The following is a 16,188-nucleotide window of genomic DNA, read 5'->3' on the forward strand; positions in this document are numbered from 1 at the left end:
TGGGAGACTCCGTCTCAAAATAAAATAAAAATAAAATAAAATTAAAAAAAATAAAATAAAAGGCAGAGCTGGGTATTTCTCCACAGCATAAGTGGTCTTCTGAATATTTAAAGAATAAGGTTTAGGGAAGACCATCTCTGTTTCCATTTTAAGTTAAATGCTGATAACTCAATAAAGATATTTGTCACTATTTGTAAGAAGAGATAGCAAAGGATAAGTAATACTGTACTCTTTCACCAGATTAACTGACTATAGTCCAATATCAAAATAAGAAATAGTATGGAAAATACACATTCTGTTTTACACAAATGTACTCCCCAATACAACAGTCTATTTAAAAACTAGTTTACAAAATCACATCATGGAAACAGTACTTCCCTGGTCCACCCTGACCCTCTTTGGGCAATGCCCCTCTGCAAGAGATGAGGAATCTATTGGACCAATGGGATATGTCCACCTGCTTACCAAACCCCACTTCTACGCCATTGTCCAAGTATAGGGACTCAGAGACTCCTTGCCCTAACAGTCCTGAGCCTGTTGTCTGAGCCTGCAAAGGCCTCTTCTTTAGGCATACTGCAGACCCAATGTACATATTACTAGGCTTCTGGGTGGTCAATGGGCAGCTGTTTGGGCAGGTGGTATGGAAAGTTTCAATGTGGGGCTAAAGTGTTGGCATGCATGTGTTAGAAACTCTAACTGGTGTGGGAAGGAGCTGAAGGTAAGATGATAAAAAGGTATGTCATATGTCCGTTACCCACTCAATATTCTCTGTAGAATTTTTTTTTTTTTTTCTTTTCTGAGACAGAGTTTCGCTCTTTTTGCCCAGGCTGGAGTACAATGGCATGATCTCGGCTCACTGCAACCTCCGTCTCCCGGGTTCAAGAGATTCTCCTGCCTCAGTCTCCCAAGTAGCTGGGATTACAGGTGCCTGCCGCCATGCCTGGCTAATTTTTTTTGGTATTTTCAGTAGAGATGGGGTTTCACCATGTTGGCCAGGATAGTCTTGATCTCTTGACCTCATGATCCACCCACCTTGGCCTCCCAAAGTGCTGGGATTACAGGCGTGAGCCACTGCACTGGGCCATTCTGGTGTAGAATTCTTAGGAGTCAAAAAGTCTACATTTCAACCTGCTCTTCCAGCTGATGACAATATACTTGTGAAAGTAAAAGGAAAGAATGTATATTATATAATAAGTTTGTTAGCTTGCTTTATAACATAAATATTCACACATCTACAGTCTTGTTCTAGGTCCAGTAAATATTAGGAATGAACATGTGTACTAAGAACTGCCATAAAAAAAATTGTATCTTCTTTTTTTTTTTTCTGAGACAGAGTCTCACTCTGTCGCCCAGGTTGGAGTGCAGTGGTGCAATCTCGGCTCACTGCAAGCTCTGCCTCCCAGGTTCACGCCATTCTCCTGCCTCAGCCTCCTGAGTGGCTAGGACAACAGGCGCCCGCCACCATGCCCAGCTAATTTTTTTTTGTATATTTAGTAGAGACGGGGTTTCACCCTGTTAACTAGGATGGTCTCTATCTCCTGACCTCATGATCTGCCCGCCTCGGCCTCCCAAAGTGCTGGGATTACAGGCGTGAGCCACCGAGCCCGGCAAAAATTGTATCTTCTTAATGTTCATTACTGTATTTGAATTGATTTTATTGAGAGCTCTTACTGATAATTTCTTACCTGTTCTTTCACTGGAGTATTAACATTAGACAGGCACTGCTGGCAAACAGCCAAAAAGGATTTCACTGTTTTCCTCAATACCAACAAATCCTCCTGTAAGACACATTCAAATTTGCAAGAATGAATTACAGGATCACAGAAAACTGATCTAGAAGAAACAATAAGTGGAAAATAGCAAAACTGGCTTATTCTCAAGGAAATTCATATAACCAAATTTAATGTTGGGAACCATTTAATGTAGTCATTTCTTAGTTATCTGTCCTAACAGAAGGGGCAGTGACACTGACACTCTAAAACAGTTAAGAGTTAGCTATGGAATACTCAATATGATTGCTTTCAACAAATTTCCTTTATAAATATGGTTTATAAATATAAATCCTTTATAAATATGATTAAGATTGTTAGTCATTCTTGTGACACACATTACTGCTAGTAAAGTGAGGCGGCAGAGCAGCACACTGAAAAAAACTCAATTAGGCGACAAACGTATACTGAATTTATCTTATATTCTCTTATATCTCAGCACTCTGCAAAATGTCAGGGGAAGAAAGATAAATGTAAGACAGTGCCATGCCCTCAAATAGTTAACATTCTAGCAGACAGACCAATTACGGAGATGAAGTTATTGTATTAACTCTAACTGTAGCAAAGTTGGAGAAATCTTCATAGGAGGATGGGCTTTAATCTAAGGTTGGATGGGTAAACAGATTTAATTAGATGGCTACATAAGATTCCATAAGGAACATTTGAAAAGTCCAAAAGGAAATTTCAAGTCGGGTGCAGTGGCCTATGCCTGTAATCCCAGTGATTTGGGAGGCCCAGGTGAGAGGATTGCTTGAATCCAAGAGTTTGAGACCAGTGTGGGCAACACAGAAAATTAGCTGCACATGGTGGAGAATGCCTGTAGTCCCAATTACTGGGGAGGCTGAGGCAGGAAGATCACTTGAACCCATGGGGTTAAGGCTGAAGTGAGACATAATTGTGCCACTGCATTCCAGCCTGGGTGACAGAGCAAGACACTGTCTTAAAATTTTTTAAATTTATCGAGTGCCTACAACCCACCAGGCACTGGTTTAAGGGCTTACTATTATATAGTTTAGTATTTATATTGATCCTAACAAACAGTAATTATTAGCAAGCGGTTGAAACTAGGACTATCTGATATAAGAACTCATATTCTTCTCACTGACTAATGAGTAAGACACATGCAGATACTAACATTTAAAACAGCAATGAAGACTAATTACCTGAGCAAAGGCTAATGTAGAAACACTTAAAAAGTACTCAACTAAAACTCTTTAAGCTACTCTATTTTATACAGATGACAGCACTGAGTCTTTTTGGGGATCTTTACATCTCAAATAATGACACTTCAAAAATTACATACATATTTCCTTTTGCTAACATGAGGGTAGTATGTGTAAGAAGGAGCGAGTTTATCTTGTGCACAGCAGTAAAAAGGACACCCTCTTGAGAACTTTTCATGTTTCTGCAGATAAATATCTAATAACTAAACTTCAACGTTCCTGAAACTTCTTTAATTTTAAACATTCAAAATACATTGACAGAAACAGATGAGGGAACACGCAACTGCAATCTAGTGTAAGGAGTGCTATGGTAGGAGAAAACATGGGTCCCTTGTTGGAAAACTTAAGTCAGAGTCAAAAGTAGTCATGAAAGAGTTCCCAAAGAAGATAACATGTAAGCTGAGTCCTGAAGGAGAAAAATAATCTAGCTACAGAAAAAGGTATTCCAGGTAACGCACAGATACTCAAAAGTGCAGAAGTGGCTAGGTGTGGTGGCTCACGCCTGTAATCCCAGCACTTTGGGAGGCTGAGATGGCCAGATCACCTGAGGTCAGGAGTTTGAGACCAGTCTGGCCAACACGGTGAAACTCCGTCTCAACTAAAAATACAAAAATTAGCCAGGTGTAGTGGCGCATGCCTGTAATCCCAGTTACTGGGGAGGCTGAGGCAGGAGAATGGCTTGAACCTGGGAGGTGGAGGTTGCAGTGAGCTGAGATTATACCACTGCACTCCAGCCTGGGCAACAGAGCAAAACTCTATCTCAAAAACAACAACAACAACAACAAAAAGTGCAGAGGTGCTTTTGAGGAACTGTTAATTTATTGTGGTGCAGCTGGGGTATAAATAGGGAAGACAGCAGCAAGAAAAAAAGCTAAAGAGGAATAAAACCATTTGCATTTACATAGAAGACCATTTAAAATATCAGTTAAGTCATTTGGATATTGTCCTGCTAGCAGTAAGGAACTACTGAAGAAGGATTTTTAGCATGAGAATGCTAAAATTTTGTGTAAATGACTCATTCTAAACACAATGGAGAATGATGTCCAATAAGTCAGTTAGAGTAGTCACATCTTTCGTTGAGAGCTTATATGCACCACATACTGTGTTCCCAGGACTATAAATTTACATTTCATCTTCACTCTACAAAGTAAATTGCAATATTCCTGTTTTACAGACAAGAAAACTGACATTCACAGCACCCACAGATGCTAAGTGACAGAGCAAGGATCCAAACATGGGACTCCTTGACTCTAAAGTCCATGTTCTTAATCATTACTGTGTATTTTATTGCATATTAACAAAGGCCATATGAATTTTTTTTTTTTTTTTTTTTTTTGAGATAGAGTCTCGCTCTGTCACCCAGGTTGGAGTGCAGTGGTACGATCTCGGCTCACTGCAGCCTCCGCCTCCAGGGTTCGAGCAATTCTGCTGCCTCAGCCTCCCAAGTAGCTGGGACTACAGGTGCATGCTGCCATGCCTGGCTAATTTTTATATTTTTAGTAGTTAAGGGGTTTCACCATGTTGGCCAAATGGTCTTGATCTCCTGACCTTGTGATCAGCCAATCTCGGCCTCACAAAATGCTGGGATTACAGGCGTGAGCCACTGTGCCCAGCCAGGGATAATTTAGAATGAGGGCCTGAAAATAAAATATTGGCTCTAAAGATATGGATAGATGAAAGATAAAGCACTAGAACTGATAGAATTTAGGGAGTAATCGGGTAGAGGCTGCTGCTGATTACTCCTTAATTTCTAGGGAGCTGCCTACTAGATGAATTGTGGTATTAAGTCATCAAGATAAAAAACACAGGAACAGGCCAGGCATGGTGGCTCACACCTGTAATCTGAGCACTTTGGGAGGCTGAGGCTGGCGGATCACCTGAGGTCAGGAGTTCAAGACCAGCCTGGGCAACATGGTGAAACCCAGTCTCTACTAAAAATACAAAAATGAGCCGGGCATGGTGGCAGGCGCCTGTAATTCCAGCTACTCAGGAAGCTGAGATAGGAGAGTCACATGAATCCAGGAGGCGGAGGTTGCAGTGAGCTGAGATTGCACCACTGCACTCCAGCCTGGAAGACAGAGTAAGACCCTGTCTCAAAACCAAAAAGCAAACAAACAAAACAAAAAACAACAAAAAAAGGAACAAATGCAGTAATAGCTAAATGTTAGAGATGATGATTTTGAGATCCCGAATAGATATCTTGAAGACGTCTAGTAGGCAGCTGCATATGTGAGTTCAAAGCCCAAGAGAAAGAATATGAGTCAGAATAAGGATTTGGAAGTCTTCAGCATTTAGATGGCAACAGATGTGACAGAAGTGGATGAGACTGCTCAAGGAGAATACACAGAGAAAGGTGACAGTGAGTATCCTGGGAAATACCAATATTTGAAAGACGAATGACAAAGAAGAATTTATGAAGAAATCTAAGAAATTATCTGAGAAGCAGAAATAAAACCAGGAGAATATGGTACCCTGGAGGTAAGAAAACATTAAAAAATGAATAATGAACAATGACAAATGCCACAGACAGATGAAAGAGATAAGGATTAAAAGTGCCCCAGGAATATGAAGCTGTGGGTGACCTTGGGGAGAGCACTTTCAATAGAGTTATGAGTGCTGAGTCAGACTGCAGTGAGCTGAAAGGAAGATAAGGAAGAAGTCAGCTCTTTCAAAAAAGTATGATTATAAAAAGTCAGTGAAAAATAGGATGGGGCTGATAGAAGTCTACAGGTTGATGATGGATTTTTTTGGTCACTCTTGACCTTTTTAATAGAAAAGATTTGAGAATGTTTGCTGAATGAATAGTAACTAAAAGAACAAAAAGCAAGCGATGCTATTAACTAGCTATGTGATCTCAGAAAAATTATTTTACATCTCAGGATTGAAGAGTTATAAAATCTATAAATAAGAGAGTTGAACTAGGTATTCTGAGGTTCTATGTTAACTCTGATTCTGCTAAATTAACTCTAGGAAACTCAAATGAGAACAGATAGTTGTCAACCTGTAAACCTTCCAGTATTCAAAGGAACACTGTTCCATTGTTAGTACCTAAAATAGTGCTTTGCATATACTAGGTATTTAATAAATAGTTACCAAATGAAATGTTGGTATACTTAATATGGATGTTTACCACAATCCTAGGGGCAACTTATAATGTATTCACTTCATCAAACAATAAGTAATTATTGGGTTTTTAAGAAATGATGCTAGGAGTTACTAATGTTCCTTTACTCCCTCAGATTTCATGATTAATATGTAAGAAAGTCTAGGGAATCAATCAGTCATCTTAGGAGTTGGAGGCAAAAGATTCCTTTAAAGGTTGAGTACAAAGCAAATGTGTCTTATGTAAAATGATTACTTCCCAAAACATCTAAAGAGTAGTACATTTAATACCACAAATAAGTAAGCAATCTACTGATGAACAGTAGTATTTTAAGAGACACTGGAAACGTGAAACAACCAAGGAAACAGAAGAAATTAAAGGCTTACTTTTTTTTTTTTTTTTTTTTTTGAGACAGAGTTTTGCTCTTATCACCTAGGCTAGAGTGCAGTGGTGCTATCTCGGCTCACTGTAACCTCCGCCTCCTGGGTTCAAGTGATTCTCCTGCCTCAGCCTCCTGAAAAGCTGGGATTACAGGTGCCTGCCGCCATGCCCGGCTACTATTTTTTTTCTTGTGTTTTTAGTAGAGACGGGGTTTCGCCATGTTGACCAGGCTGCTCTTGAACTCCTGACCTTAGTGATCCACCTGTCCTGGCCTCCAAAAGTGCTAGAATTACAGGCATGAGCCACCACGCCCAGTCAGCCTTTCTTTATTGTTACTAATTTTTTCCTCTTGTTTCCAGTGGGGATGGACTAAAGACCTTCTTTAGTAATAAAGTTTGGCCTAGATTTGGATGCAACCTAAATATTGAGTGCTCAAGAAAGTTAATTTAATTGTAACTATATTCCAACTGAGAGAATTATACATACTGACAGATTTGGGTAAATGAACACAGATATTGTATACTTAACAAAGTTAGCTAATCTCTTACAGTAAATCCTTTGAACTGTTGGGAAGAGAATTTAAGTTCTTGAGAATTTCAGAACTCAGTGCTTTTATTCATCCACATCATGATGTTGGTATGTTACTGCACTTCATTTAAGTAGTGGGAATTATGATTCCCAAGACTGTGATTTTGCTCAAGTTGAGGAAGGCTGCCATTCCTGGGTCATGTGGTAGTAAATATCTATAAATTTTCAGGGTGTTATATCAAGATTTTGAAATTAGTTCAGGATTTGCCAATTTAAGACTCCAGTATTAAGAAAGCAAAGATGTCTCACAGAGTAAGCTTTCGTAATGAACAACAGATAATATTCAAGGGAAAAAGAAATATAAAAAGATTTGGAATAGGGCAAATTATAAGAGCTTGTTCTAAATAGGTGAAAATTAGCACATTTACTATGAATTATTTTAAAATATAAATCACTGGCTGCTTTTTAATTTGAAAAAAGTTACATTCCTTATATTATGGATACTGTCACTTCTCAACTGCTATAATAGCTGTAATTCATTATGAAAAAAAGTAAATATGCTTAACTTACTTCATTTTACCTGGGCCAGAATGCAATAATAAAAAAAGTTAACATTTATCCACACTGACTACTTGCCAGGCACTAATCTAAATTTTTCACAGATTAACAACTGATCCTTACAACTGTGACAGGTATTGGTATTATCACCCCCATTTTACATATAAAGAAACAGGCATGGCTGGGCGCAGTGGCTCAAGCCTGTAATTCCTGCACTTTGGGAGGCTGAGGCAGGTGGATCACGAGGTCAAGAGATCAAGACCATCCTGGCTAACATGGTGAAACCCTGTCTCTACTAAAAGTACAAAAAATTAGCTGGACATGGTGGCGGGCGCCTGTAGTCCCAGCTACTTGGGAGGCTGAGGCAGGAGAATGGCATGAACCTAGGAGGCGGAGCTTGCAGTGAGCTGAGATCACGCCACAGAACTCCAGCCTGGGCAACAGTGCAAGACTCCGTCTCAAAAAACAAAAACAAAAACACAGGCACAGAGATGTTAAGTGACAGGCCCAAAGACACACAGCCATTAAGTAGCAGAGTGAAATAACAAAAGCAGTCTGCCTCCAGACTGTGGTCTTAACCACTATGCTATAATGACTCTTTAATATGATAAAATTAATATGTGGCAACTCGCAGAGACAGGCAGCATTATGAAAGTAAGAAATTTGGCCAGGTGTGGTGGCTCATGCCTATAATCCCAGCACTTTGGGAGGCTGAGGTGAGTGGATCACCTGAGGTCAGGAGTTCGAGAACAGACTGGCCAACATGGCAAAACCCTGTCTCTACTAAAAATACAGAAATAGCCAAGTGTGGTGGCACATGTCTGTAGTCCTAGCTACTCTGGAGGCTGAGACAGGAGAACCACTTGAACCTGGGAGGCGTAGGTTGCAGTGAATGAAGATTGCACCATTGCACTCCAGCCTGGGCAACAGAGCAAGACTCTGTCTCAAAAAGAAAAAGAAAAAAGGAAATTTGAGGCCAGGCGTGGTGGCTCACACCTGTAATCTTAGCACTTTGGGAGGCCAAGGTGGGTGGATCACTTGAGGTCAGGAGTTTGATACCAGTCTGGCCAAAAAGGTGAAACCCCATCTCTACTAAAAATACAAAAAATTAGCCAGACGTGGTGGCACATGCCTTTAATCCCATACTCTGGAGGCTGAGGCAGAAGGATCACTTGAGCCTGGGAGGTGGAGGTTGCAGTGAGCTGAGATTACACCACTGTACTCCAGCCTGGGCAACACAGTGAGACTCCATTTCAAAAAAAAAAGTAAGAAATCTGAAAGCTGAATTACTCAAATATATTTATATATAAACAAAAAAGTCAGTTAACTCACTAGACATTGAAAAAGAATAATACAAGAACAAGTTATGCTGATTATGCAGAATGTCATTTTAAGAAACTAGAATACAACGAATTTTACTTCCACAAATCCCCTTTCTAGCCAGATTACCTGGATTATAGGAGTGGGAACTGAAGCTAATGGGTGAATACAGAAGAGTAATCTATGCTATTTTATCTAACTTCTCTTAGTCCATATAAACTGTCCTTAAATTGGTGCTTCCTTTCAGATTTCTTTTTCCTAAATGAAACCACTATTTTATCTTATTTTTAGAAAGCAGCATGGCATCAAAAGCACTTTTTCTGGCTAGGTGGGGCAATTCACACCTATAATCCCAGTACTTTGGGAGGGGGAGGCAGGAGGAAAGCTTGAGGCCAGGAGTTCAAGAACAGCCTGGGCAACAAAACAACATCTGTCTCTACAATATATCAGCCAGGCGTGGTGACATGCACCTATAGTTCCAGCTACTCAGGAGGCTGAGGCGGGAGGATCTCTTGAGCCTGGGAGATGAAGGCTGCAGTGAGCCATGACTGTGCCATTGCACTCTGGCCTGAGCAACAAAGTGAGACCTGTCTCTGAAGAAAACCAACTTTTTCCTAGAGAAGCTGTGGAAAGGAATTCAGATGTCTTAAGTAGTAAGATCACACTGAGATGTAAATCATGATATCTTGGTTATATTTTGTATCCATTTTGCAAGTAGCTTTATTAGACTGGCTAAGGTTTTTTGCTTCCTGGTAGATCTAGTGAAACCGAGAACTAGAAGACTGAAACCTACATATACCCATATATAAAAGGCTAAAATAGTTTCAGTTTACCAATGATCTACTGACCAAGATAAGAGGAGAAACCTCTTGAAGAGACAGGATCCCACTATGTCTCCCAGACTGGAGTGCAGCGGCACAATCATAGCTCATTGAGGCCCTGACCTCCTGGGCTCAAGTGATCCTCTTCTCTCAGCCTCCCAAGTGGCTGGGAATATAGATGTGTGCTATCACACCTGGGCTAACTTTATATTTCTTGTAGAGACAAGGTCTTGATATGTTGCTCAAGCTGACTTTGAACTCCTGGGCTCCAATAATCCTCCCGCCTCAGCCTCTCAAAGTGCTGGGCTTACAGGCATTAGCCACCATGCTTGGCCAAGAAGAGAAATCTCTTCAACAAATTAAGCTGATGTTTTTAAAACCCAGCTGGCCCGGCACAGTGGCTTATGCCTGTAATCCGAGCACTTTGGGAGGCCGAGGTGGGCGGATCACAAGGTCAGGAGTTTGAGACCAGCCTGGCCAATATGGTGAAACCCCGTCTCTACTAAAAACACACACAAAATTAGCCGGGCATGGTGGTACACACCTGTAATCCCAGCTACTCAGGAGGCTGAGGCAGGAGAATTGCTTGAATCCGGGAGGCAGAGGTTGTGGTGAGCCAAGATCATACCACTGCACTCCAGCCTGGGCGACAGAGTAAGACTCTGTCTCAAAAATAAATAAATAAAAATAAAAAAAATAAAATAAAATAACAGTCTTGTCAGCAAGATACCAACAATGAAGAACCCTAAATATGGAAGGCACAATTAAGATAGTGAATTTATCATATAAGCTATGTTAGAAAGAAGCTTTTTCCTAAAGGCACAAAGGCTCAAATCTGACATCTTAGGGAGAAAAAATATCTTAAATGTAGACTGCCCCGTAACAGCAAACAATATTATAGTCAGTGAGGAAAGGTAAGGGAGTTTAATTCCTACACACACACACAAACAGAAGTATACAGATTTTAAATGTGTCATTCCTTTTAATTTTCTTCTACAATAGTAGCCAGCACTACAGGCACACACCACTATGCCTGGCTAATTTTTTTTTTTTTTGTATTTTTTTGTAGAGACCGGGTACCACCATGTTGCCCAGGCTTTAGTCCAAAATTTTACGTGCCTAGTGGAGGACCAAATTTAGTTGTGTTTTCATCCATAACTATGAAATACTGTTAAGATAATCACAGTCAGAAAATGAAGCCATGGAAAAACTAATTAGTAAACACATAAAACTTTAGCTCAACATTATCTGACAAATAGAGATTTTTGGAATGGGCAGAAATAAAACAGTAAAGTAGCAAAACAAGGACCCAGACCAGATAAAAATTCTCAGAATACAAAAATAAAGCCTGCTAAAAATTTAGTGATCAATTTTCATGATGAAAAGGAGGCACAAAACTAAACTTCTGCATACCCAGAATAGGCAAACACAGTTTTCTAACTGACAAAGTTTGGTAAACAAGGCCAAGAAGTTAACTTATTAGGCCACTGGTTGGCAAATCTTTTGTGTTAAGGATCAGACAGTAAATATTTTGGGCTTTGCAGGCCATATAATCTGGATCCAACTACTTAACTGTCAGCGTAGCACGAAAGTAGTCCTAGATAGTACATAAATGAATGAGCATGGTTGTGTTCCAATAAAACATCATTTACAAAAACACATCAGGTCAGATTTGGCCCATGCTCTGAAGTTTGTTGAGCCTGTTCTGAGCTATAAAGATCTTTGGAGACAAACTGTATTATGTTTCTTTGTACCTAACACAGTGACTAATATACAACAAGGCTCATTAAGTTACTTTTCACCTGAAGTAAGTCATTATCCATACTATATATAAAAGAGAACTAAATTTATTCACTTGGAACAAGTGACAAAAAGAACAAGACACAAAAGGCCGCACCATTGTGGAAGGGTAAACACTATGCTGTATTTCCGAGATTGTTTTCTTGTAAGAGTAATTGCTACTGGCATCTTTCTTCAGAAGAATAGAGGGAGAGTGTGCAACTTTTGTGAATATACAATAAAATGACTATTGGATATTTAAACCCCAAATGTAATACCTAGTTTTCAGTGTTGTTGCTGCTCTTGGCGATCTGAATCCCCACCTGCTGACTCCTGCCATTGCCTCAAAGGCTAATCCACTTATGATCCAGGAACCCTTAAGCTGCCTACTGTAGTTCCAAAACATCTTCTGATTTCTTTCCTGTAGTATACAAAGATGAAGGAAGCTAAAGAAGGAGTCAGAGGAACAGGGGAAAAGTAGTGACTGTTAGGACCAAAGTCAGAGACTTGAATTCCCAAATTATCCCAAAAATTCAGATGGAGGACTAAATCTATCACACTGTATCCCAAACCTACACTACCCATCAAATATGTTTATATATGCCCATAGCCTCAGGCAAAAGTTCAATAGTTCATTTTGGTTTGGGCAAGGGAGAAGATTACCAAAGCACAGACTATGATTTAATGCCAACAAAATAACATTTACTGTTAATTCAAACACTTCTTTCAATTTAATCTTCTCAACAAACCTATCCAGCGGTGAGTATCATTCTCATTTTATATATCAGGAAAGTGAAGCTCAAGGTGAAGTACCTTGCTTATCTTGCCACAGGTGGTAAAGAAGTGGAGTTTTAACTGCAAAGACCATGCTCCAACACACACAAAAATGCCGGAAACAGAAGAACTGGGAGCTGCTTTTTTTTTTTTTTTGAGACGGAGTTTCGCTCTGTTGCCCAGGTTAGAGTGCAGTGGAGTGATCTCGGCTCATTGTAACCTCCGCCTCCTGGGTTCAAGCGATTCTCCTGCCTCAGCCTCCTGAGTAGCTGGGATTACAGGCATGTGCCACCACGCCTGGCTAATTTTTGTATTTTTAGTAGAGACAGGGTTTCAGGCTGGTCTTGAACTCCTGGCCTCCAGATCCACCCACTTCGGCCTCCCAAAGTGCTGAAATTACAGGCGTGAGCCACCACACTGGCAGGGAGCTACTTATATAGATAAATTGTGTAAGCAACAAGAAGTCATTTAACAAACAACCTAGTAACTGTTACTTATTAGGAAAAAAAAATTTTTTAATGAAAAACCTACTGTAGTAAGGAAAATGCATTACTGTACCACTTAGGGGATATTAAGCAGGATAAGAAACCTATTTCTTTTTTACTCAAATAAATAACCTGACAGTAATGGAAACTTCTTTTATCAATTTTGGTGGAGGAAATCTCAAATCTCTGTACTAGAAAGTGTTATGTTGTCTAAATATTCTTTTTTTATACATAATAACTTTAAAAAACAGAGATGGGATCTCACTATGTTGTCCAAGTTGGTCTTGAACTCCTGGCCTCAACCAATCCTCCTGCCTCAGCCTCCCAAGTGTCTAAATATTCTTAATATTGTTTTAGGCTTCTGATAAGCTTAGTGAAAACATATTTTTACAATGTAATACTTGTTATTTAGAATTAATCTTCTTGGTCCTACCTTGTTACTTAGATCATGAAATATTAAATGTCTTAAGGAGTTTGCGTATTTGTAAACTAGGCTACTGTCTCTTAATAGGTAAAAACAGCATTCATTGTGGACAGACTAGTGAGGCTGAGGGGGCCTTATACTTTATTTATTTATTTATTTGATTTTTTTTTCAGATTGAGTCTCACTCTGTTGCCCAGGGTGGAGTGCAGTGGCGTGATCTCCGTCTCCCAGTTCAAGCAATTCTCCTGTCTCAGTCTCCTGAGTAGCTAGGACTACAAGCACACACCACCACGCTTGGCTAATTTTTTTGATTTTTAGTAGAGATGGGGTTTCACCATATTGGTCAGGCTGGATTTATTTATTTTTATCATTATTCTTTTTTGAGATGGATTCTTGCTTTGTTGCCCAGGCTGGAGTGCAGTAGTGCCATCTCGGTTCACTGCAGCCTCCACATCCTGGGTTCTAGCAATTCTCCTGCCAAGGCCTCCCGAGTAACTGGAATTACAGGTGTGTGCCACCACACCTGGTTCATTTTTGTATTTTTTAGTAGAGATGGGGTTTTACCACGTTGGCCAGGCTGGTCTCAAACTCCTGACCTCAGGTGATCTGCCTGTCTTGGCCTCCCAAAGTGCTGGAATTACAGGTGTGAGTCACTGCGCCCGCTCTTATGCTTTTTATTTTGAGACGGAGTCTCACTCTGTCACCGAGGCTGGAGTGCAGTTGCATGATCTTGGCTCACTGCAACCTCCGCCTCCCGGGTTCCAGTGATTCTACTGCCTCAGTCTCCAGAGTAGCTGGGACTACAGGTGCCCGCCACCAAGCCTGGCTAATTTTTTATATTTCTGGTAGAGATGCGGTTTCACCATATTGGCCAGGCTGGTCTTGAACTCCTGACCTTGTGATCTGCCTGCCTCGGACACCCAAATTGCTGGGATTACAGGCATGAGTCACCGCGCCTGGCCCCTTATGCTATTTTTAAAGAGGGGATTCCCTACCAGGAAGCAAACCTCTATATCCAGAGGCCCAGGAATAGGGCTGCAAACACAACGTGATATACTTAATGGAATGGTGAAACCATGACTGTAAGTTATTTTCTAAATTGAAGATATTTACTTCTGGTTTTCAGAGGATTTTAAAATATTGGGTTGAATATAATTTTGGAGAAGTTCTGAATTTGGTATAAAGAGACAACTACTTTTACATTCCAGATTCTTTTAAATGAATATTCTGAGAGCTGAATATGAAATGGATATTAAACAAGACCTGTATCTTTCTCCTCTTAACTTTTCTAGACCAGCCAATCAGGCACTTGTGATTGGACATAATATTAACAGGAACACATGTATTAAAGAACAACTTTGGAGTCATGGAATGACCGAAAGGAAAGGCTTAGAACTAACTAATGGAACAGAATTTCCAATAAATAAAAGGTGGGGGAAAAGATTCTCTAAGAAAAGAAGTGAAATAAAATGGTTACATGCGACCAAAAATTTGTTCCTACAAGGATCACTATTATTTCTCATGCTTGGTCCCACTCCCTTCCTCTCAAAGCAGTTAACTCTGCAGATAGGGAGTTGCTATCTGTATTTTGTTATTACAGGAATTCTGGGCCAGGACTCTAGTGAGCTCTCTCTTACTCACTGCTATTCTGAAGGACTGGGTAGGGAAGAGGAAAGAAAGAGCGACAGAAAACAGCCTGTAGATTTTTACACATCTGAGCCTATTTCTAACACATTTGTAGGAATGCATGTTTGTGGGAAGGATAGCAAGGTTAAACACGTCTTCTCATGGGGTTTGGCCACTATCAGTCCCACCTTCACCCTTACTGCTCTTTTCTCCAGTGTGTTTGAAGGTCAACAAGTTGGAATTTTCAGAGGAGAACCTTCAGTCAAGACAGTGATGGAAGGACAAATTTTACAGCTAAAAAACTCAATAATGATTGGACTTGTAGCTACCTAGGGTATACTGACTTTCTTTGACATAAAGGATTTGAAACAGGGTAAGGGTCCAGAGGTAGGGATGTTTGGCCCAGGTCCTCCCTACTGCAGTCTAGAATAGAAACATGCAGGGTAAGGCAGAGAGTAGCACAAATACAAGACTATAGAAAGCAGAACAGCTCCTCCCAGGAGAGAAAAAAAAAAAAAAGGATAAATTCTAGATCTGCAGGCCAAAGAAGGCAATAGGGGCATTACTTTAACCCTCTTTTTTTTTTTTTTTTTTTTTTTGTGACAGAGTCTTGCTCTGTTGCCAAGCTGGAGTGCAGCAGCACGATCTCAGCTCACTGCAACCTCCACCTCCTGGGTTCAAGCGATTCTCCTGCCTCAGCCTCCCATGTAGCTGGGACTGCAAGTGCACGCCACCATGCCCAGCTAACTGTTGTATTTTTAGTAGAGATGGGGTTTCACCGTGTTGGCCAGGATGGTCCTGATCTCTTCACCTCGTGATTCGCCCACCTCGGCCTCCCAAAGTGCTGGGATTACAGGCATGAGCCACCGCGCCCAGCCCATTTTAGCCCTCTTATTAGCCTGGCTCTTCAAATGTCTTTGTATATGTTCAGAAGGAGCTGAAGGAAGAATGATGTTTTCTGCTACAAAGAAAAAATGAAGGTTGCTTCTACAGGACCAGCACTAGGGGGCACCGGAGCAAAGTATACTGAGCATGACCTGTAAGATTGCCCCAGAGCTTCCAACTCTGGGAATTAGGGGAAAAGAGGAAATATCCATTGGTGAAACCTAGTGCACTTCCATTTCAAATAACGATCGAAGCTTTTTCTTAATACAGTCTTCTCATAAACTTCATTTAATAGTGTTTACTGTTGAGTTAAATTATAACTTGAATTTAAACTTCAATTGTAACTACCACTCATAATCTCCTGAGTGACAGTGTTCATGACAATAGAAAAGAAAAAAATTTTTAGAAAAGTACACTTTAAAAAGCAATTTGGCAGTATGCATCAAGAATCTTAAAAGTATACATAATCATTGACCTAGCAATTCCATTTCTAAGAATACAAGATGAAACAA

The 16,188-nt window shown here is 40.3% G+C and overlaps 1 protein-coding gene across 3 annotated transcripts in view; it reads right to left on the reverse strand.

Annotated features, from left to right (window-relative positions):
- Positions 1–16,188, reverse strand: part of STAG1 (stromal antigen 1) — a 404,632-nt gene that overhangs the window by 38,556 nt on the left and 349,888 nt on the right. For all 3 annotated transcript variants that reach the window (XM_023187906.2, XM_023187905.1, XM_023187904.2), the window contains one exon: positions 1,686–1,778. In XM_023187906.2, the coding sequence (XP_023043674.1) occupies positions 1,686–1,778 (93 nt within the window). The remainder of the gene's footprint in view (positions 1–1,685; positions 1,779–16,188) is intronic.

Source organism: Piliocolobus tephrosceles, chromosome 2 (assembly GCF_002776525.5).
Source record: "Piliocolobus tephrosceles isolate RC106 chromosome 2, ASM277652v3, whole genome shotgun sequence".
Lineage (NCBI taxonomy): Eukaryota > Metazoa > Chordata > Mammalia > Primates > Cercopithecidae > Piliocolobus > Piliocolobus tephrosceles.